At 40.6% G+C, this 23,219-nt stretch overlaps 1 protein-coding gene across 6 annotated transcripts in view; it reads left to right on the plus strand.

Annotated features, from left to right (window-relative positions):
* LOC139755079 (uncharacterized) overlaps positions 1-23,219 on the plus strand; it is a 192,512-nt gene that overhangs the window by 82,599 nt on the left and 86,694 nt on the right. For 5 of the 6 annotated variants that reach the window (XR_011714028.1, XR_011714029.1, XM_071673164.1 and 2 more), the window contains exon 5: positions 63-12,467. Coding sequence is in view for 4 of the 6 variants with exons in the window: in XM_071673164.1 (XP_071529265.1) it covers positions 63-12,467 (12,405 nt within the window). In the remaining 2 variants the exon portion in view is untranslated. Of the gene's footprint in view, positions 1-62; positions 12,468-12,797; positions 12,917-23,219 lie in introns of all 6 variants that reach the window. The other variant, XM_071673165.1, reaches the window with a different exon arrangement.

Consider the following 23,219-nt stretch of genomic DNA (forward strand, 5'->3'; position numbering starts at 1 on the left):
GTGATGGTACAAGCTTTTGTGTTAAAAGTAAGGGGGTATTATCTAGAATTGTGTTTCTTCAGGTCAAGAAGTTGAGGGGGGAGGTAACACCAGCTCCGACTCCAGAGACGCCTTCAACTTCCTCAAACTGTTGCAGGCCGAGCAGAAGTTCTGCTCGAACTGCCAGAGTTTTGAGTAGAGCATCACTCAGAGACTCGGAGGAAGAAGACGACTCAGAGGAAGAGCATCGTCTGCAGCCATTGCGACGTTCTCGCAAACGGTCAGTGCGGCACTTGCATGGGCAAGAGGACCCAGATTATCAAGTCAACCGTGCCAGTGGTTCCCCATACAGTGATCTCAAAGACAGAGTGCCATCTCTTAAGATTAAGTTACCCGACCCTGTGCCTATTGCCAGTGTAAGAACTCCTCTTGAGGAGAAACCAAAGAAAAGAATTGAAAGTTCTAGTAGTGCTAAGAAGGGACTAAGTGATTTATCTAATGCTAAGTGTAGGCGTACAAATCAGAATAATAAAAAACAAATTAGTGACCACTCACAGGAAACTGATATATCCCTGTTAGGCTCACAGTCTAGTAGTAGTGTATGTGGATCTGCAGGGTATCAAGAATCGTCTGGAGTGTCTTTGACTTTAAACAAAAATGATTCCAGTGATAGAAAATTGTCTCTGAAAATCATTCCTCCTGTTACAGAATCATTAAAGCAGTCACTCAGGACTACCCAGAGTAAAAGTGAATGTCATCTTTCTCGGGACGATTCCGGATTGCAGGGACCAGGACATGCAAATTTGCGACCTATTGTTTCTCTGAAAAGGTTACAAAATATCCCTCAGTCTGATCTGCAGATCACTGAAGAAAATTCTGATATCAACAAAAACTTGGATCAGAATTTACAAGAAGGTGAGGAGTACAAAAGTAAAAAGGTAAATGCATTGGTATCAGATGAAGAAATAGTCAGTGAAAGCAAAGGAAAAGCATCAGTGGAAGTTGCAGACCCACACTTGGGTGAAAATGCAGTAGAAAAAAGAATATCAGTAATAATCAGTACTGAGGAACAGCAGCAGTCACCAAATTGTGTTGATCAGAAAAAGCTAGAAATCCATAACACAAAGGAGAGATTGGCAGTTGTAGATAGAAACTTTGCATTGAATGAAGACTTGAAAGATAAAGCCAGTGAAAGTGTAAAGTTAAAGAAAGAAAGTGAATTGCAGAATGAAAAGAGTAATCTTGTGAAGGAAGTACAATTTTCAAGTGAAAAAGTTGAAGGATTGTGTATATCTTCAGCTGATACTGATATCAGAAAACAGTCAGAGGAGTCCATACAGAGTTTAGGAGATTCTAGTTTTCTTTTGCCCACCAGTGCACTTGAAAGCAAAAATAGCTGTCTTTCATCTGACAGTCTTAATTTTCAGGAACCTTTAATTGTATCTACTACACTAGATCTAAAACATGTGATATCAGAGGTTGATGATTCATCAGGGAAAACAGATTCAAGAAACTCAAATTCTGATAGTTTTGCTTCTAAAACTACCTTTGCTGGCAAAAAATTGAACAAAAAGTTTGAAGATGAAACATCTTGTGCTGTAAGAGGAGAGATATTCGTGAAGAAAGAGGACACGTGTAGAGGAAACTCTGTCGAAGAATCAGAAGAAACAAAAACTCAAGTGAGAGATCAGTTTTCACATAGTTCTCTCAGTCCTTTAAGCAAAACAGCAAATGCAGTAGTACCTTTGCCATTGAAAACTAAGATCTGGGAGAAGCTGCTTGATACAGCTCAGAAGAAAGGAGATTCCATCAAAGAACCAACCAAAGACCCTTGTAAAGAGTTAGCAAATAAAGGAGAATCCAGTAGACAATCACAAAATGCACTTGATACGCCACACACAGAAACTGAATGTTTAGAGAGAGAAAGTTTAAAGGAAGAGTCTTCACTGCCAAGGAAGTTTAGTGGAGAACTGCCATATGATTTACAAGGAGTGAAGGAATTCCCAGCAAGCTGTGAAGTAAAGCAGGTACATTCAAACCATGATAGTATCTTGGAAAAGTCTTTAACAAGAAGAGACTCGGAAACCAGACCACCTCCTTGCAGTCTGATTAATGTTGCAGGTACCTTTAAGCTTGAGAAAGAGGAAAATCATTCAGATGATGAAGTGGAGAAGGGTGTAACAAAAATAATACAAGAAGCACAGACTGGGCAAGACGATGTTCTTAAAAGTATTGTCAAGTCTTTAATATTGGATGTAGATAGTGTAAAGAAAGATTCCTCATTAGTAATTGAGCCAGAACATTCAGAAGGAAATTTGTGTGACCATGTCACTGAAGTGTCTAAAAAGAGTCTGATTCATGAAGAAAGTTTTGACATTAAAGTAGAGCTAAATCCGTTTTGCCTCCCACAGGATAACTATGATCTTGATCAGTTAGACTTAAGTCAACACATATCTACTTCGGAAAGGAAAAAAGAGATTCAAGAAAATCAATCTGGACAAGCTAAAGCTTCTCTTTTTGTTGGGAGAAGAAACACTCGAGGAAGTCCTTGTGAAGCTGAGGCCCTAGATGAAAACTGCAGCAAAAAATCGTCTGTAGCATCTTGCAGAGGGAACTTACCTGAAGTCTCTGTTAAAGGAGGTGCTGATGCTGAAAGTCTCACTTTGACAGGTAAACAGGATTTGACCCAAGACACAAAGGCATTGTTTGGAAGTACATTGCAATCTGCTGGAAATCGGTCCATTACAAGCAAAACAGAAAGTGTTAAAGCATCTGGAGCTTCATCCAGTAAGGGAATTATTTATTTTGTAGGTAAGCAGGAAAATCTTCCTGAAGTTACAACTCTTTTTGAAGGTAGGGAAAAACAGATACATTCTCTTGCTACAGAAAGGGAAGAAAATGCTTCAGAACACAATTTGAGATGTGGGAATAAGGAAACTTCAAAATCAGAGAATTGGAGTCCAAGTGTTTTACTAAGTGATTCAGGAGTAGCAGAAGGAGCTGCTCTTTCATTAAGTGGAGACACTTTGCAAAAGCAGGTAATTTCTGTTAAGAAGACAGATTTATTTACACCAAAGACCAATCTTAAGGGTGAGGAGAAATTCCTACCAAGTTCAAGTTGTGCAGCAGACAAAGTGGTTGACACTGTTGATTCCCAGGTCTGCATACCTTGCAAGGTAGGTGAACCCAAAGAAAGTGTAGAATCCAAAGATTGCAGTCCCCATGTTGCAGAATCTGTTCATAGTTCATGTGTACAGTCAGCAGACTGGTGTAAGAATACAAAAAATATAGTACCTTTCAGTCAGGCAGAGACAGAACTATCAACTTTGGAAGTAAGAGTTCCCAGTTTCGAGAGTACTGAAGATTCCCTTTTACAGTCCGGAAGTTCTAGTTTAACAAAGAGTAGTGAGAGCATTAGCTCAGGTACTAAAGCAGTTGTTGAAAGAAAGGCTGAATCACCCACAGATTTCAAACCTGTTTTAGCTAAAAGTGATGAAATATTTAATTCCAACACAAAACCTGTTGTAGCAAAAAGTGAAGAAACATCCAAGGTAGATACAAATTCACTCTCGAGAAGTGAGGAAGAATCCAGTTTAGAAACAAAATTCATTGTAAAAAGAGGTGAAGAAAAATCAACTTCAGATCTTGATCTTACCTCATCAAAAAGTGAGGAAAAAGTCATCTTGGGTACAAGACCTGCCGGAGAAAGAAGAGGAGAGACTTGCATTTCAGATACAAATCCCATTGTAGGAGGAAGTGAGGAAAAGTCTAGTAGACTTCTTTTAACAAGAACTAGGGTGGAATGTGATTTGAATACCAAAGTTAATGGTAAAAGTGAAGGAAGATCTGAATCAGACTTGGAACTTGGTTTAAGAAGAAGTGAAGGGAAATCCATTTCAGAGAAAAAGCCTGTGGAAGCAAAAGGTAAGGAAAAATCATATGCAGACACCAAATCTGCAGAAGCAGCAGCAAAGGAAAAATCTGATTCAGACACCACTCTTTTTGAAGCAAAAAGTGAGGAAGAATTTAATACAGACACCAAATCTGTTGAATTAAGAAATGAGTACATAACTAACTTGGAAGCAAAACTTGCAATAGGAAGACTTGAGGAAAAATCTGATTTGGATCAAAAGTCTTTCATTCCAAAAGGAAAGAACAAGTCTAATTCCAGTACTGCACCTGATGTAGGAGGAGCTGAGAAATATTCTGATATTAATAGAAATCCTGTTGAAGAAAAACAAGAGTTAAAATCTGACTTTGCTACAAAACCTGTGGTAGGCAGAAGTGAACAGATATCTGCCACAAAGCCTAAGACAGAGAGTAGAGAGAACCTTAAATCTAGCACAGAACTAGTTTTATATAAGGAAAAAACTTGTTTAGGCATAAAACCATCTGTAGTGAGAAGTAAGGAAAAACCCTCTGTAGACACAGCATCTGTAATACATAGTGAAGATTTTTCTTCAGACAAAAAGCCTGATATTGGGACGAGTAGGGAAAAATTTTATTTTGGTGCAGAAGCCTTTCCAGGAAGGTGTGAGGAAAAGTCAAATTCAGTAATTGCAGACCCTATTGGAGCAAAATGTGAGAAAGACTTTGATATAGACCCAAGACAATTTTCAGTTGAATGGGAAGAAAGATCAAAGTCTGGTGCAAAACCTGTTCCAGTGAGAAATGAGAGCAAATTCATTTCAAACACACAGCCTTTAGTTGGAAGTAGTAAGGAAAAATTTGCTACTGTGGGAAAAAGTGAGAACAGAAGTACTTCTGACAAAAAACCTGTTGAAGTAGGGAGTGAGGGGCAATTATTTTTAGACATAAAACCTGTAATAAGTAAAAGTGAAGATAAACCTGCATTAGACAGAAAACCTGTTGAAGAAGGAAGTAAGGAGACATCTGAGTCTGACACAAAACCTGTTACTGGAAAAAGAGAGGCCAGATCTGTTTCAGATCGAAAATTTGATACAGAAGTAAGCGAGAAGAAATCGGCTTTAGACACAAAACCTGCTGTAGGAGGTAGCGAGGAGGAACTTGTTGCAGATACAAAATCTGATATTGGAAAAAGTGAGGCTAAATATACTTCAGACACAAGACTTGCTGAAGTAAGAAGTGAGGAGAAATGTGCTTCAGATACAAAACCCATTGAAGTACAAGGTGAGGAAAAATCTACATCAGATACAAGACCCATTGAAATACGAAGTGAGGATAAGTCATTAGGAACAAAACCCTTCGTCGGAAAAAGCGAAGTTACATCTATTTTAAACCTAAAGCCTGTTGAAGGAAGAAACGAGTACAGATCTGCTTCAGACACAAAACCTGTAGAAGTAAGAAATCGCGAGAGATCTGCATCAGATTCAAAGCCTGTTGTAGGGAAAAGTGAGAGCAAAACTTCTTTAGACAGGAAACCAGTTGAAGTTAGTAATAAGGAGAAATCAGCTTCAGACACAAAACCTCTTGAAGTAAGAAGTGAGGAAAAGTCTTGTGTTATAAAGCCTGTTGTAGGAAAAGGTGGAGACAGGTCTTCTGCTTTAGACCAGAAGTCTGTTGAAGTAAGAGGTGAGGACAAATCTACTTCAGGCGAGAAATCTCTTTCAGACACAAAACCTGTTGTAGTGAAAAGTGAGAACAAAACTGCTTCAGAGAAACTACCTGTTGAAGTTAGAAATGAGAAATCTGTGTCAGGCACAAAGTTTGCAGATGTAAGAAGTGAGAAGTCTGCCTTCATCACAGAATCTGTTGTGGGGAAAAGCGAGAGCAAATTTGTTGCAGATAGAGAACCTGTTGAAGAAGAAAGTGAGAAGTCTGCTTCAGACTCAAAACCTGTTGTAGGAAAAGTTGAGTATAATTCTGCTGCCAAAAAAGCTGAAGTAAGAAGTGAGAAGTTTGCTTCAGACACAAAACTTGTAGAAAAAAGTGAGGACTTGTCTGCTTGTAACATAAAACCTGCAGAAGTAAGAAGAGAAAGGAAATCAACTTTAGATACAAAACCTGTTGTAGGAAAGAGTGGAGAGGAATCCACGTCAAGAGGAAGTGAAAACAAGACTACTTCAGACAGAAAACCTTTACACGGAAGAAGTGAAGGAAAATCAGCTTCAGACTCAAAGCCTGTTGTAGGGAGCGAGGACAGATTTTCCTCAGAAAGAAAACCTGGTGTAGTTAGGAGTGAGGAGAAATCTGCTTTAAATGCAAAGACTGTTGGAGTAAGAAGTGAGGATAATTTGGCTGTAGACATTAAACATTTTGAAGCAGGAAGTGGGGAGAAGACTTCCGACAAAGAGTCTGTTCCAACAAGAAAAGAACCTACTGAATCTGTGTTTATTGTACCTTGGGGTGGATCTAAGTCGATTCCAGACAGAAAATATAGTGTGAAAGGTGAAGAATTGTTCGCTTCAGGAAAAGAGTCCCAGACAGGTTTTCCTGAGAGAAAGGAAACTTCCATTCCATTAATAGAATCTGTATTAAATAGAAATGAATCGGACTCTGACATTCCTTGCTCTGTAACAAAAACCGAAGATGAACCTGAAGCAGGAAAGGCTCTGAGGTTTATTGAAAGTTTGAGTCAGCCCTCTTTGGAATCAGAGATTACCATAAGAGATCAAGCAAGTGCAAAATCAGAATTAAAGGCCACTGAATCTGTCAAAAAATTTGCATCATCCTCGGTTTCAGAAGTAGTTGATGCTAGAGGTGAAGGGAAATTGACTTCAGAATTGGCTGCAGCCAGTGAATTAAGATCTAAAACAGAATCTACAAGGGAGTTGGAAGCTATTCAGACTACAGCTGTAAAAGTTCCTGAGGTTGGCAGTAGGGTGACATTTACATCTGGTTTGAAAGCCATTGAAACTGGAAGTGAGGGGAAATCATCAATAGCAACAAAATCAGAAAGAGAAAGAAAGGGCAAATGTACATTTGTTAATGTAGCTGGAATCAAAGTAGAACATACACCAAAATCTAATGTGGTAGTAGATGTGGAGAGATTTGGACCAGAGGTAAAAAACCCCAGTTTACTGTTCACAAGAGAAGAATCTGTTTCAAGGAAATACGGTGTACATGAGGAAAATCAGATTGTTAAACAAGATTCTGCAATTATACATGAAAAATCTGTAGGAAGTAGAGTTGACATTGATTGTAAGAACGAATACTCTTTTAAGTCAAACCCAGGTTATAAAGATTTGACTATAACTGTTGCTGCAAATCAGGTTTTGACAGATTTAGAAGAATCTGCTCAGGCATTAACATTTGCAAGTTCATTTTGTGCACTACAGCCTGATGTGCAGAAGCACAAACCTAGCCATCTGAGTGGCAAACCAAAACAAGACACTTTGATCAACACTAGTCAACAGCTGCAGTTTCATTCTGTGCAAGGGAGTGATATAGATATCAGTCCAAAGAGTTTAAATTCAAGTAGTACAGTAGAGGATAAAAAAGTAAATGATTATAAGAATTCCAAGCCATTTAATCTTGTTTTAGCAGGAAATGAAAACTTGGAATCAGAAGTTAACCCAGGAGTACCACAAGAAATCTTTGTAGCTGCTGCCGAGACTGGCACTGTAGTGAAACCAGAATCTATTTCCCTCAGTGAGAAAAATATATCTCAGGATGCTGTGAAGAAATTTGGAAGTGAACCATCACAGGAAAGGAAGTTGTGCAAGGTAGAGATTTCAGCAGTTGACATCCAGAAAGATATCCCTCTTGTTAAGGGTGTTACTTGTCAGGGCAACTTGATTATAGAGAATGTTAAAGAGAAAGATATAAAAAGAGAAAGTACTGAAGACCTCCCAAGGAAGGCTCAGGATCCTTTCATACTAGTTACTAAAGAACAGTGTAAACATAATAGTTCAGGTAGTGCCATCACATCATTCAGTGATTTAGCTCATGAGAAATCAATCAATCAAGGAGTAGAGCTGAAACATCAAGGGCTGACAGACGTTTCATGTACTACTGAGGTTGATGATGGGAGGTCTCTGAAGAGTGATATCTCAAGAGACCATTCACAATCGCCTTTGAAAGGCCATAAAACTCGCTCGTCTAACTTAGAATCAGATATTGAACTGACCACTTCAGAAAGTTGTGCATATAGTAAGGAATCCGAGAAAGTTGGTAATAGATCACAGTGTGAAACTTTAAGCAAATTACAAGATCGACTGAAGGACGATCTTAAAGGTTCTGCTTCTTTTTTGAAGGGAGAAGGTACACTTAAGAATTGCACCAACATTAGCAAGGAAGTACTTGGTGAAAGGTCACTTTTGCACACTGAAGTCTCTAAGGTCTCAGAGTGTTCTGTTAAAATTCCAGATGTAGCACCTAAAGAGGATGACACCAGCTGTGCTACTATAAATTACTCAGGTGCTGTTAAGGAGAAGGTTTGCCTATTTAGGTCAGCACCAACAGAGGAACAAGTTGATACTATTGGTAATTTAGCATTCATAAAGGAGGAAGTTCATGTAGGAGCAGCAGTCAAAAAGGAGGAAGGCCACATTTTAGAAATCACAAAGGAAGTTAATCGTGTTAGCACAGCAGCCTCAGAGGAATCAAACTCTGTTAGTTCGGGAAGTACAGATCAGGGAGATCACTCTGGTCTTAGTCTAGTGACAAGAAAGAAAGTTGATCCTAGGGTCCAATTAACTACTAAGACTGAAGGTCACACTCATACGAGTACAGCAACCACAAAGTCACAGGCCCATTGTCTTGTTGGTTCTGAAGCCACAAAGACTGAAGCCTGCCCTATTGTGAGTGTAGCAGCTGCAAAGGCTGAAGTCCATTCTCCTGTGAGCACAGCATCCACGAAGAGTGAGGTTCAGCATATTGTAAGCACAACAGGTACCAAGTTTGAAGACCACCGTCCTGTACATGCAACTCTCACAGAGAATCTAGCCAACCCTTGTATTGAAAACCATCCTCTTCTGAAAACAACATTCGCAAAGACTCAAGTCACCCCAACTGTAAGTTCATCCTCCACAAAGACTATAGTTCACCCTCTTGTGAATACAGCAACTACAAAGAAAGAGGCATGCTCTCTGAGTACAGAACCCATAAAGACTGAAGTGCATCCTGTTAATACAGTAGCAACAAAGACTGAAGTCCTGCCAGTTGTAACTGAAGAACTTAATAAAACAGAAGCATACTCTCCTTTGAGTACAGGTTGTACAGAAAGATCAAATACTGAAGTTCACCGTATTGTATCTGTAACAGCAGGGAGTTCTGAATCAGTTTTGGTGAATAAAGTCTTCCGGCCTCAGAGTGTAGTATCCACTAAGACGGAATTCTGTGCAGTAAGCACAGCTTTGACAAAGACAGGAGTGTTCCCGGTTTTAAGCACAACACCTGCCAAGACAGAAGTCTGCCCAGTTGTAAGCACAACACCTGCCAAGACAGAAGTCTGCCCAGTTGTAAGCACAACAACTGCCGAGACAGAAGTCTTCCCAGTTGTAAGCACAGCAGCTGCCGAGAGAGAAGTCTGCCCAGTTGTAAGCAAAACAACTGCCGAGACAGAAGTCTCCCCAGTTGTAAGCACAACAGATGCTGAGACAGAAGTCTGCCCAGTTGTAAGCGCAACAACTGCCGAGACAGAAGTCTGCCCAGTTGTAAGCACAACAACTGCTAAGACAGAAGTCTGCCGAGTTGTAAGCACATCTACTGCCAAGACAGAAGTCTGCCCAGTTGTAAGCACAACAACTGCCAAGACAGAAGTCTGCTCAGTTGTAAGCACAACAACTTCCAAGACAGAATTCTGCCCAGTTGTAAGCACAACAACTTCCAAGACAGAAGTCTGCCCGGTTGTAAGCACAACAGCTGCCAAGACAAAAGTCTGCTCAGTTGTAAGCACATCAGCTGCCAAGACAGAAGTCTGCCCAGTTGTAAGCACAACAACTTCCAAGACAGAAGTCTGCCCAGTTGTAAGCACAACAGCTGCCAAAACAGAAGTCTGCCCAGTTGTAAGCACAACAACAAAGACAGAAGTTTGTGTGGTTGTTAGCACAACACTCACAAAGGCAAGAGTCAGCTCTGTTGTTAGCACAACAACATCTAAGACAGAAGGCTCTCCTGTTACATGTTCAGAAACAACAAAGACAGTAGTTGAATCACCAGTGAGCACATCATCAATAAAGACAGAAATTGACTCGCTTGTAAGCACAGCTACTACAGACATAGAAGTTTGCCCAGTTAGCACAGCCACTACAAATCAAGGAGTTGGCCTAGTTGTTAGCACAGCTTCTTTGAATAAAGAACTTTGCGCTGATGTTAAAACAACAGCTGCAAATAAAGAAGTTTGCCAAGTTATTAGCTTAGCAACACGTGAAGACATCCGCCCAGTTGTAAGTGTAACAGCTACAAGTAAAGAAGTTTGCCCAGTTGTTAGTATAACAACCACAAATACAGAAATTTACCCAGTCATTAAAGCAGCATTTGCAAAAAATAAAGAAGTTTGTTCAGTTGTTAACACAGCACCTACAACAAAGGTTTGTCCAGTTGTTAGCACAGTAACAAGTAAAGGAAAAGGACCAGTAGTTGGCACAGCATCTGCAAATAGTGAAGTTTGCCCTACTGCTAACACTGCACTTACAGATAAAGTTTTAGTTGTTAGCACAGTTGCAAATAAAGTTTCCCCAGTTAGCACAGCACCTACAAATAAAGAAGTTTGCCTATTAGGTAGCACAACAACTACAAGCAGACTTTGCCCTGTTACTGCTTCAACTACAAGTAAAGAAGTTTGTCCAGTTGTTGATACAGTAATTACAACTACAAGTAAGGAAGTTTGTAAAGGTTTTAGCACTGGAATTACAATTAAAGAAGTTATTCCAGTTGTTAGTGCAGCTAGTGCAAATAAAGAAGCTTGTTTAGATGTTACCTCAGCAACTACAAATAAAGAAATTACCCCAACTGTTAGCACAGTAACTACGAGTAGAAAAGATTGTCTAATTGTTAGAACAGCAACTGCAGGTAAAGGAGATTGCTCAGTTGTTAGCTCAGCGACTGCAAAGAAAGAAGTTTGCCCAGATTTCAGCACAGCAACTACAAAAAAAGAAGTTTACCCAGTAGATAGCACAACAACAAAAAAAGACATTTGCTCAGTTGTCAGCATAGCAACTACAAAAGAAGAAGTTTGCCCAGTTTTTACCACAGTAAGTACAAGTAAAGGAGCATTTCCAGCTGTTAAGAGAGCAGTTACAAGTAAAGAAGGTTGCTCAGTTAGCACAGCAACTACAAATAAAGTTTGCCCAGTTGTTAGCACAGCAACAACAAAAAAATACAGTTTGCCAGTTGATAGTACAGCACTTGCAAGTAAAGGTGTTTGTCCGGTTAGCGCAGCAGCTACAAGTAAAGACGTTTGCTCAGTTGTTAGCGCATCAACTACAAGTGAAGGAGTTTGCACAGTTAGCGCATCAGCTACAGTTAAAGAAGTCTGTCCAGTTGTTAGCACAGCTACAGATAAAGAAGTTTGCCCAATTGGCACAGCAACCAAAAGTGAAGAAGTTTGCCAGGTTGTTAGCAAAGCATCTGCAAGTAAAGAAGTTTACCCAGTTGTTAGCACATCATTAACAGATAAAAAAGCTTGTCCAGTTGTTTGTGTAGCAACTACAGATACAGCAGTTTGTACAGCTGTTGGCTCAGTATCTTCAAACAAGGGAGCTTGCTCAGTTATTAACACAACATCTGCAAACACAGACTTTACACCTTATATTTCATCAGCTTCAAAAGCAAAGGGTCCAGTTTTTCACACAACACTAACAAAGACTGAAGCTGACCAAGTTTTTGACACATCAACTCCCAAAGCAGGAGTCAGTCCATTAGTAAGCACAACAGTAACGAGTAAAGAAGTTTTTTCTGATTGTAGCAGAGCAAATTCAAAGACAGGCACTGACCCAGTTGTTTGGAAATTACCATCAAAAGCAGACTTTTTCCCAGTTGGTAGCACATTACCTTTAAAGGCAGGGTTTAATACAACAACCACTAAGGAGGAAGAATTTTCTGTCACTGAGGACTCCAAGAATAAAAGAACTTCTTTAGACGAGGAAAGAGTTCATAAGAGGTCAGTCATAGCTAGAAAATCTTCACCTCCTCAGTCAGAACCAGCTTCGATTCAGACGGGATCATCCATTTCATCTACATCTGATCCCCAATTGAGTACCCATTTAACAGGTTCCAATACCTCATTATTAATACTCAAGAGTAAAAAACACATTGGTGGCAGTGAAGTAAGTTGTGACGAAGAGGAAATTCTGAATACAAATAAAGTGGAAGTGAGCAGAGAGAGAGTGACAGAGTATTTGAACAGAGAAAAATCAGATTTCCCTAAGGGAACTGTAACCGAGAGTAGTGTTGACAAAGAACAGAGAGATACGAGTGGTCTGGAATTTTGTGAATCGAGTCGCATTAAAATCGGTGATTATAGTGAGGGGTCTGTGGAAGAGGGAACTCTATTGGATACACCAGAAAGCAAGAGAGGTTACTCCCGGGATAACATCAGTAGTAGTTTCTCAGCATTTTCAGAGGTAAGCTATTCTTCAAAGATACAGATATGAGGTTAGCTAATGCATAGAGTTTTCTCTCAGATTCCTACAGGTTTCGTGTAATCATTCTCAATATACAAAACTGAGAGTGATTGAATGAATGTGTAAACTCGCTGGTTACAACCTATGAAACTTTTTGAACTTTGAAAAGGAAAAATTTGTACTAGTCAGACAAACAATGATTAAGCATTTATATTTTTGTTTCCGGGAAGGGGTCATGATTAATTTTTGCTCATATACATATCAGACTGTTAAGTCACTAAAGTACTACATTACTGATATACAGTAGACTCTCGATTATGTGCATTTCAGATATCTGCAATTCTATGTTATCTGCACAATTTGGAAACAGGCATTATCCGCAAAATTCTTGGTCCACAAAAAATTTCCACAAAAAATCTACAATAAAGCCCACACAGGTACAAGTGAAGGTGTGTATGATCGGTAAACTTTTAGAACAATTGTAGTTTACAGTGCTTGATACGTGTTTATATACCCAGGCAAGTATTGCTGAAGGCATGTGTGATCACATTTCTGGGAATGGGAATTCTGTTTGCATAATAACTTGCCCATCAAAGCTCCAGTCCCAGTATTTGTGGATAATCGAGAGACTGTTGTAATAGGCTGTTGATGTTCATTATTCTGATGTTAATCAGATTTTAAGAGGTCTTTTCCATGGCACTGAATGGTTTACATGAAACACGTTTGCATAAATTTATTCCCGACCATAGTAGTTCGAGAGATGTGTATGAACTGATTTTGTTCTGGCCCAAGATTTTGCATGTGGTTCTTTTCTGGCTGTGAACTATCATCTCCATTTACCTGGGATGGACCTAGGTATACAGCTTCATAGTGCATTGATGTTATCTTCAGTAATATATCTAGTGTTAAAAAAAAACTTAAGGACACCTGGTATGGAGACTGTAGCAGTACTTGCATGCATTGCTTCTTTCTGCTGTCATTTGGATTCAAAGGTATGCTAAGATGCCTTATATCTCTGGAAACTGTAATTAGCACTGGTAAAAAATCTGAAAGCTATAGTTATGCATATAGTGCAATATCTTGATGTATGGGGACCCATGCGGAACTTTTAGAAGTTGCCGTATCTTGCTGTCATTCAGTTGTGGAAAGAGTGCTTAATGAACATAGACACTTTCTTTCATAGCATTTACAAGATAAGGCCATGATGCATGCTTCATATCAGTTAATGACTCGTTAGCAATAGTCTTTTGGGCATTGATTATAATGGTCATGATTCGGCAGCTGTTGAACCGTTAGCATTGGGATTTTTTTTTTTTTTAAGTATCAGCAAGTGCAGATGGAACAGAAGAAAGGTAGATGTGGGAGTCAGCAAAGGTCAACAAATGTGATAAACCCAGCAAGTGCAGCATGTTAACTTTAGAAGTCTTTACAGCAACACGTGGGTCATTTAACCACATATCATATTTATATATCTTACCATATTGAGTTGACTTAAGGCTTTTTTGTCCATGTGCCTGTTCATTTTTGTAAATGTGACTCAGTTTATGCTGTAAAGATAACAAAAGGTAGGTTTGTTGATAATTTGTAAAAAGGTTTTTAACATTTTATTGAAGTGAAATGTGGTTTCTAAGTGACGTCCATTGTTATTATTATTTTTGTATTTTTTTTTTATTATACATAACCGTTGTTTCCTGCATCAGCGAAGTAGTGCCAGGAAACAGATGAAGAATGAACCGTCCACTGATATACACGTATATATACATAAATGCTCATGTACGCACATACACATATGTACATCATATACACGTATACATACATAAATGCCCATGTTCGCACATATGCATATATACATATATCATCATATACATACACCTACACAAACATATACATTTATACACATGTACATATTCATGCTTGCCTTCATCCATTCCTTTCGCCACCCTGCCCCACAGGAAACAGCATCGCTTCCCCCGCTTCTGTGCGGAAGTGCCAGCAAACAGACAAAAAAGCCACATTCGTTCACACTCGTTCTCAAGCTATCGTGTGTAATGCACCGAAACCAGAGGAACCTATCTGTATCCAGGCTCACAGATCATTATGGCTTACCCCAGATGCTTCACATACCCTGGGGATGGGGAGAAGAAACACTTTCAACATATTCCTAAAGTGTTGTCCTGGAGGATTAGGGAAACGGAATTTATCCTGCATATTCCTTACATATTGTAGGTGTTTAAAAGGGAGTGGAGTAGGTGCAAGAAACCCACCCTTCCTTGTACTTTAGTTTCTAACATTTAGAACAGAGGGAGCTGACTGGGAAGTGCTCATTGTCTTTAAAGGCTCTGGCTAGGATGTTTGTGTGAGTGTAATTAGGATGAGAAAAGGTAATGTGATATGTTGTATGTCTGAGAGGAACCTGTACGTGCTGTATCTGAGATAAAGTTTGCTGAAGGGTGATGGGAATGTCTTAGAGGTAAAGCTGGTTAAGTGTGAGGGCAAGAGCTGATGAAGAGGTAGAACTTCTACTGAAGGATGAGTTGTAGGAATGTGTGTACAGTTAGGAAAGAAAGTGATGTCTGTTTTCAGCATGATCAATCCAAATATCCCGATGCCTAGTGGTCTTGATACAGTTGTTGGAATATGGTATATGAATGAACTTCTGAACTGAAATTATTGCTCCCTAACCATTTTCTGGCTTTCCCTTACATAATTTATGCATGTAAGTTGCTTCCAGATGGGTAAGAAAAGTAAAAGAGCTACTTTATCCCAGTCCCATGCTTTAATAAAGTTATTTTATTTGATCGTTGTTTCCTGCGTCAGCATGGTAGCACCAGGAAACAGATGAAGAACGACCTATCCACTTGTATACATGTGTACATACACGCACATACATATACATATCAACATATACATACACATAGATATACATACTATATACACATGTACATATTCATACTTGCCTACCTGTATCCATCCTTGCACCTCCCTGCCCCACAGGAAACAGCATTGCTACCCCCCTTCATCAGTGAGGTAGCAACAGGAAAACGGACAAAAAGGCCACATTTTTTCACATTCAGTCTCTAGCTGTCATGTGTAATGCATTGAAACCACAGCTTCCTATCTACATCCAGTCCCCACAGCCCGTTCCATGGTTTACCCCGTTTCACATGTCCTTGTTTAGTACATTGACAGCACATTGATCATGGTAAACCACATCGTTCCAATTCACTCTATTCCCTGCAAGCCTCTCACCCTCCTGCATGATCAGGCCCTGATTGCTCAAAATCTTTTCACTCCATTATTCCACCTCCAGTTTTGTTTCCTGTATCTCCTTGTTCCCTCCACCTTACACATATATCCTCTGTCAACCTTTCCTCTCATTCTCTCCATCTATCCAAACCATTTCAACACACCCTCTTTTGCTCTTTCAACCACACTTTTTATTTCCAGGCATCTCTTGCCCTTTGATTTCCTGTTTCTCCTTGTTCACTCCACCTCTGACACATATATCCTCTTTGTCAATCTTTCCTCTCATTCTCTCCATCTATCCAAACCATTTCAACACACTTTCTTTTGCTTTTTCAACCACTTTTTTTTATTTCCAGGCATCTCTTACCCTTTGATCAAACCACCTCACACCTCATATTGTCCTCAAACATTTCATTTCTAACACATCCACCCACTTTGTACAACCCTATATTTAGCCCATGCCTTGCAACCATATAATATTGTTAGAACTATTTTTCCTTCCTCCGAGATAATTTTCTCTCTTCACATTCTTCATCACTCCTAGAACCTTTGCCCCCTCTCCTACCATGTGATTCATTTCCACTTCCATGATTCCATTCACTGCCAAGTCCACTCCCAGATATCTAAAACACTTCACTTCCTTCAATTTTTTCTCCAAACTCACCTCCCAACAAACTTGTCCCTCAACCCTGCTGTACCTAATAACCTTGCTCTTATTGACATTTACTCTCAACTTTCTTCTTTCACTTTTCCAAACTCAGTCAGCAGCAACTGCAGTTTCTTTCTTCAATCAGCTTCCAGTGCTGTATTGTTGGCAAACAGCAACTGACTCGCTTCCCAGGGCCCCTCTGCATACTTGCCCCTCTCTCCAAACCTCTTGCATTTACCTCCCTAACCACCCCATCCATAAACAAATGAAACAACCTTGGTGGCATAACACACCCCTGCCACAGACTGACCTTCACTCGGAACCAGTCAGTCCTCTCTCTTCCTGCTCATACATATATGCCTTACACCCTCGATGGAAATTTCTCTGCTTCAAACAGCTTACCTCCCTCACCATATACTCTTAAGACCTTCCACAATTCATCTCTGTCATTCCTATCTTATGCCTTTTTCAGATCCATAAATGCCACATATAAATCCTTAAATTTTTCTAAGTATTTCTCTTACATTCTTCAAGGCACGCACCTGATCTACACATCCTCAACCACCTCTGAAACCACACTGTTTCTCTCCATTCTGATGCTCTGTACATTTCCTCGCCCTCTTAATACCCTCTCATGCAACTTACCAGGTATACTTAACAACTTGTATCTCTGTGCATTACACATGAGAGGTAGAGACTGAGTGTGAATGTGGCCTTTTTTTTGTCTCTTCTGCACAACTCTATCTATAGCCCACACCTCGCAACCATATAATATTGTTGGAACCACCATTCCTTCAAACATACCCATTTTTGCTTTCTGAAATAACGTTGTCGACTTCCACACATTTTTCAATGCTCCCAGAACTTTCGCCCCCCTCGCCCACCCTATGATTCACTTCCGCTTCCATGGTTCCATCCACTGGCAAATCCAGTCCCAGATATCTAAAATAAATATATAAATATATATACAGCGCTGGTGGCTGATTCATGTGAGAAACTGCAGAAGCTGGTGACGGAGTTTGATAAAGTGTGTGGAAGAAGAAAGTTAAGAGTAAATGTGAATAAGAGCAAGGTTATTAGGTACAGTAGGGTTGAGGGTCAAGTAAATTGGGAGGTGAGTTTGAATGGAGAAAAACTGGAGGAAGTGAAGTGTTTTAGATATCTGGGAGTGGATCTGGCAGCGGATGGAACCATGGAAGCAGAAGTGGACCATAGGGTGGGGGAGGGGGCGAAAATTCTGGGAGCCTTGAAGAATGTGTGGAAGTCGAGAACATTATCTCGGAAAGCAAAAATGGGTATGTTTGAGGAATAGTGGTTCCAACAATGTTGTATGGTTGCGAGGCTTGGGCTATGGATAGAGTTGTGCACAGGAGGATGGATGTGCTGGAAATGAGATGTCTGAGGACAATGTGTGGTGTGAGGTGGTTTGATCGAGTAAGTAACGTAAGGGTGAGAGAGATGTGTGGAAATAAAAAGAGCGTGGTTGAGAGAGCAGAAGAGGGTGTTTTGAAATGGTTTGGGCACATGGAGAGAATGAGTGAGGAAGAGTTGACCAAGAGGATATATGTGTCGGAGGTGGAGGGAACGAGGAGAAGAGGGAGACCAAATTGGAGGTGGAAAGATGGAGTGAAAAAGATTTTGTGTGATCGGGGCCTGAACATGCAGGAGGGTGAAAGGAGGGCAAGGAAATAGAGTGAATTGGAGTCATGTGGTATACAGGGGTTGACGTGCTGTCAGTGGATTGAAGCAAGGACATGTGAAGCGTCTGGAGTAAACCATGGAAAGCTGTGTAGGTATGTATATTTGCGTGTGTGGACGTATGTATATACATGTGTATGGGGGGGGGTTGGGCCATTTCTTTCGTCTGTTTCCTTGCGCTACCTCGCAAACGCGGGAGACAGCGACAAAGTATAAAAAAAAAAATATATATATATATATATATATATATATATATATATATATATATATATATATATTTATTTTCAGTCCTTTTTCAACACATAAATCTACAAGCTCTTCACCATTTCCATTTACAACACTGAACACCCCATGTATACCAATTATTCCCTCAACTGCCACATTACTCACCTTTGCATTCAAATCACCCATCACTATAACCCGGTCTCGTGCATCAAAACCACTAACACACTCATTCAGCTGCTCCCAAAACACTTGCCTCTCATGACCTTTCTTCTCATGCCCAGGTGCATATGCACCAATAATCACCCATCTCTCTCCATCAGCTTTCAGTTTTACCCATATTAATCGAGAATTTACTTTCTTACATTCTATCACATACTCCCACAACTCCTGTTTCAGGAGTACTGCTACTCCTTCCCTTGTTCTTGTCCTCTCACTAACCCCTGACTTTACTCCCAAGACATTCCCAAACCACTCTTCCCCTTTACCCTTGAGCTTTGTTTCACTCAGAGCCAAAACATCCAGGTTCCTTTCCTCAAACATACTACCTATCTCTCCTTTTTTCACATCTTGGTTACATCCACACACATTTAGACACCCCAGTCTGAGCCTTCGAGGAGGATGAGCACTCCCCGCGAGACTCCTTCTTCTGTTTCTCATTTTAGAAAGTTAAAAAATACAAGGAGGGGAGGATTTCTGGCCCTCCGCTCCCGTCCCGTCTAGTCGCCTTCTGCGTGATTGGGAATACCTGGTTTAAAAAGCGAGATATACATAAGTATACGTATGTAAGTAGGAGAGATGGCCAGAGAGCGTTATTGGATTACGTGTTAATTGACAGGCGCGCGAAAGAGAGACTTTTGGATGTTAATGTGCTGAGAGGTGCAACTGGAGGGATGTCTGATCATTATCTTGTGGAGGCTAAGGTGAAGATTTGTATGGGTTTTCAGAAAAGAAGCGTGAATGTTGGGGTGAAGAGGGTGGTGAGAGTAAGTGAGCTTGGGAAGGAGACTTGTGTGAGGAAGTACCAGGAAAGACTGAGTACAGAATGGAAAAAGGTGAGAACAATGGAAGTAAGGGGAGTGGGGGAGGAATGGGATGTATTTAGGGAATCTGATGGATTGCGCTAAAGATGCTTGTGGCATGAGAAGAGTGGGAGGTGGGTTGATTAGAAAGGGTAGTGAGTGGTGGGATGAAGAAGTAAGATTATTAGTGAAAGAGAAGAGAGAGGCATTTGGACGATTTTTGCAGGGAAAAAATGCAGTTGAGTGGGAGATGTATAAAAGAAAGAGACAGGAGGTCAAGAGAAAGGTGCAAGAGGTGAAAAAGAGGGCAAATGAGAGTTGGGGTGAGAGAGTATCATTAAATTTTAGGGAGAATAAAAAGATGTTCTGGAAAGAGGTAAATAAAGTGCGTAAGACAAGGGAGCAAATGGGAACTTCAGTGAAGGGCGCAAATGGGGAGGTGATAACAAGTAGTGGTGATGTGAGAAAGAGATGGAGTGAGTATTTTGAAGGTTTGTTGAATGTGTTTGATGATAGAGTGGCAGATATAGGGTGTTTTGGTCGAGGTGGTGTGCAGAGTGAGAGGGTTAGGGAAGATGATTTGGTAAACAGAGAATAGGTAGTAAAAGCTTTGCGGAAGATGAAAGCCGGCAAGGCAGCAGGTTTGGATGGTATTGCAGTGGAATTTATTAAAAAAGGGGGTGACTGTATTATTGACTGGTTGGTAAGGTTATTTAATGTATGTATGACTCATGGTGCGGATCCTGAGGATTGGCGGAATGCGTACATAGTGCCATTGTACAAAGGCAAAGGGGATAAGAGTGAGTGCTCAAATTACAGAGGTATAAGTTTGTTGAGTATTCCTGGTAAATTATATGGGAGGATATTGATTGAGAGGGTGAAGGCATGTACAGAGCATCAGATTGGGGAAGAGCAGTGTGGTTTCAGAAGTGGTAGAGGATGTGTGGATCAGGTGTTTGCTTTGAAGAATGTATGTGAGAAATACTTTGAAAAGCAAATGGATTTGTATGTAGCATTTATGGATCAGGAGAAGGCATATGATAGAGTTGATAGAGATGCTCTGTGGAAGGTATTAAGAATATATGGTGTGGGAGGCAAGTTGTTAGAAGCAGTAAAAAGTTTTTATCGAGGTTGTAAGGCATGTGTACGTGTAGGAAGAGAGGAAAGTGATTGGTTCTCAGTGAATGTAGGTTTGTGGCAGGGGTGTGTGATGTCTCCATGGTTGTTTAATTTGTTTATGGATGGGGTTGTTAGGGAGGTGAATGCAAGAGATTTAGAAAGAGGGGCAAGTATGAAGTCTGTTGTGGATGAGAGAGCTTGGGAAGTGAATCAGTTGTTGTTCGCTGATGATGCAGCGCTGGTGGCTGATTCATGTGAGAAACTGCAGAAGCTGGTGACTGAGTTTGGTAAAGTGTGTGAAAGAAGAAAGTTAAGAGTAAATGTGAATAAGAGCAAGGTTATTAGGTACAGTAGGGTTGAGGGTCAAGTCATTTGGGAGGTAAGTTTGAATGGAGAAAAACTGGAGGAAGTAAAGTGTTTTAGATATCTGGGAGTGGATCTAGCAGCGGATGGAACCATGGAAGCGGAAGTGGATCATAGGGTGGGGGAGGGGGCGAAAATCCTGGGAGCCTTGAAGAATGTGTGGAAGTCGAGAACATTATCTCGGAAAGCAAAAATGGGTATGTTTGAAGGAATAGTGGTTCCAACAATTTTGTATGGTTGCGAGGCGTGGGCTATGGATAGAGTTGTGTGCAGGAGGATGGATGTGCTGGAAATGAGATGTTTGAGGACAATGTGTGGTGTGAGGTGGTTTAATCGAGTAAGTAACGTAAGGGTAAGAGAGATGTGTTGAAATAAAAAGAGCGTGGTTGAGAGAGCAGAAGAGGGTGTTTTGAAATGGTTTGGGCACATGGAGAGAATGAGTGAGGAAAGATTGACCAAGAGGATATATGTGTCAGAGGTGGAGGGAATGAGGAGAAGTGGGAGACCAAATTGGAGGTGGAAAGATGGAGTGAAAAAGATTTTGTGTGATCGGGGCCTGAACATGCAGGAGGGTGAAAGGAGGGCAAGGAATAGAGTGAATTGGATCGATGTTGTATACCGGGGTTGACGTGCTGTCAGTGGATTGAATCAGGGCATGTGAAGCGTCTGGGGTAAACCATGGAAAGCTGTGTAGGTATGTATATTTGCGTGTGTGGACGTGTATGTATATACATGTGTATGGGGGTGGGTTGGGCCATTTCTTTCGTCTGTTTCCTTGTGCTACCTCGCAAACGCGGGAGACAGCGACAAAGCAAAAATATATATATATATATATATATATATATATATATATATATATATATATATATATATATATATATATATATCTTCCACACACTTTACCAAACTCAGTCACCAGCTTCTGCAGTTTCTCACATGAATCAGCCACCAGCGCTGTATCATCAGCGAACAACAACTGACTCACTTCCCAAGCTCTCTCATCCCCAACAGACTTCATACTTGCCCCTCTTTCCAAAACTCTTGCATTTACCTCCCTAACAACCCCATCCATAAACAAATTAAACAACCATGGAGACATCACACACCCCTGCCGCAAACCTACATTCACTGAGAACCAATCACTTTCCTCTGATGATACAGCGCTGGTGGGTGATTCATGTGAGAAACTGCAGAAGCTGGTGACTAAGTTTGGTAAAGTGTGTGGAAGAAGAAAGTTAAGAGTAAATGTGAATAAGAGCAAGGTTATTAGGTACAGTAGGGTTGAGGGTCAAGTCAATTAGGAGGTGAGTTTGAATGGAGAAAAACTGGAGGAAGTGATTTGTTTTAGATATCTGGGAGTAGATCTGGCAGCGGATGGAACCATGGAAGCGGAAGTGGATCATAGGGTGGGGGAGGGGGCGAAAATTCTGGGGGCCTTGAAGAATGTGTGGAAGTCGAGAACATTATCTCGGAAAGCAAAAATGGGTATGTTTGAAGGAATAGTGGTTCCAACAATGTTGTATGGTTGCGAGGCGTGGGCTATGGATAGAGTTGTGCGCAGGAGGATGGATGTGCTGGAAATGAGATGTTTGAGGACAATGTGTGGTGTGAGGTGGTTTGATCGAGTGAGTAACGTAAGGGTAAGAGAGATGTGTGGAAATAAAAAGAGCATGGTTGAGAGAGCAGAAGAGGGTGTTTCGAAGTGGTTTGGGCACATGGAGAGAATGAGTGAGGAAAGATTGACCAAGAGGATATATGTGTCGGAGGTGGAGGGAACGAGGAGAAGAGGGAGACCAAATTGGAGGTGGAAAGATGGAGTGAAAAAGATTTTGTGTGATCGGGGCCTGAACATGCAGGAGGGTGAAAGGAGGGCAAGGAATAGAGTGAATTGGAGCGATGTGGTATACCGGGGTTGACGTGCTGTCAGTAGATGGAATCAAGGCATGTGAAGCGTCTGGGGTAAACCATGGAAAGCTGTGTAGGTATGTATATTTGCATGTGTGGACGTATGTATATACATGTGTATGGGGGGGGGGGTTGGGCCATTTCTTTCGTCTGTTTCCTTGCGCTACCTTGCAAACGCGGGAGACAGCGACAAAGTGTAATAAAAAAAAAAAATATATATATATATGGAAAGAGGGGCAAGTATGAAGTCTGTTGGGGATGAGAGATCTTGGGAAGTGAGTCAGTTGTTGTTCGCTGATGATACAGAGCTGGTGGCTGATTCATGTGAGAAACTGCAGAAGCTGGTGACTGAGTTTGGTAAGGTGTGTGAAAGAAGAAAGTTAAGAGTAAATGTGAATAAATGTGAATAAATGTGAATTTTTTTTTTGTTATTATTTTACGATTATGATTACTACTGTCCCAGGACCTCTTTTGTAGTGGGTCATAGGGCTATAGATATGAAACCAATATCCCACCAATCCATTGGCT

This window comes from Panulirus ornatus, chromosome 18 (genome assembly GCF_036320965.1).
Source record: "Panulirus ornatus isolate Po-2019 chromosome 18, ASM3632096v1, whole genome shotgun sequence".
In the NCBI taxonomy this organism is placed as follows: Eukaryota; Metazoa; Arthropoda; class Malacostraca; order Decapoda; family Palinuridae; genus Panulirus; species Panulirus ornatus.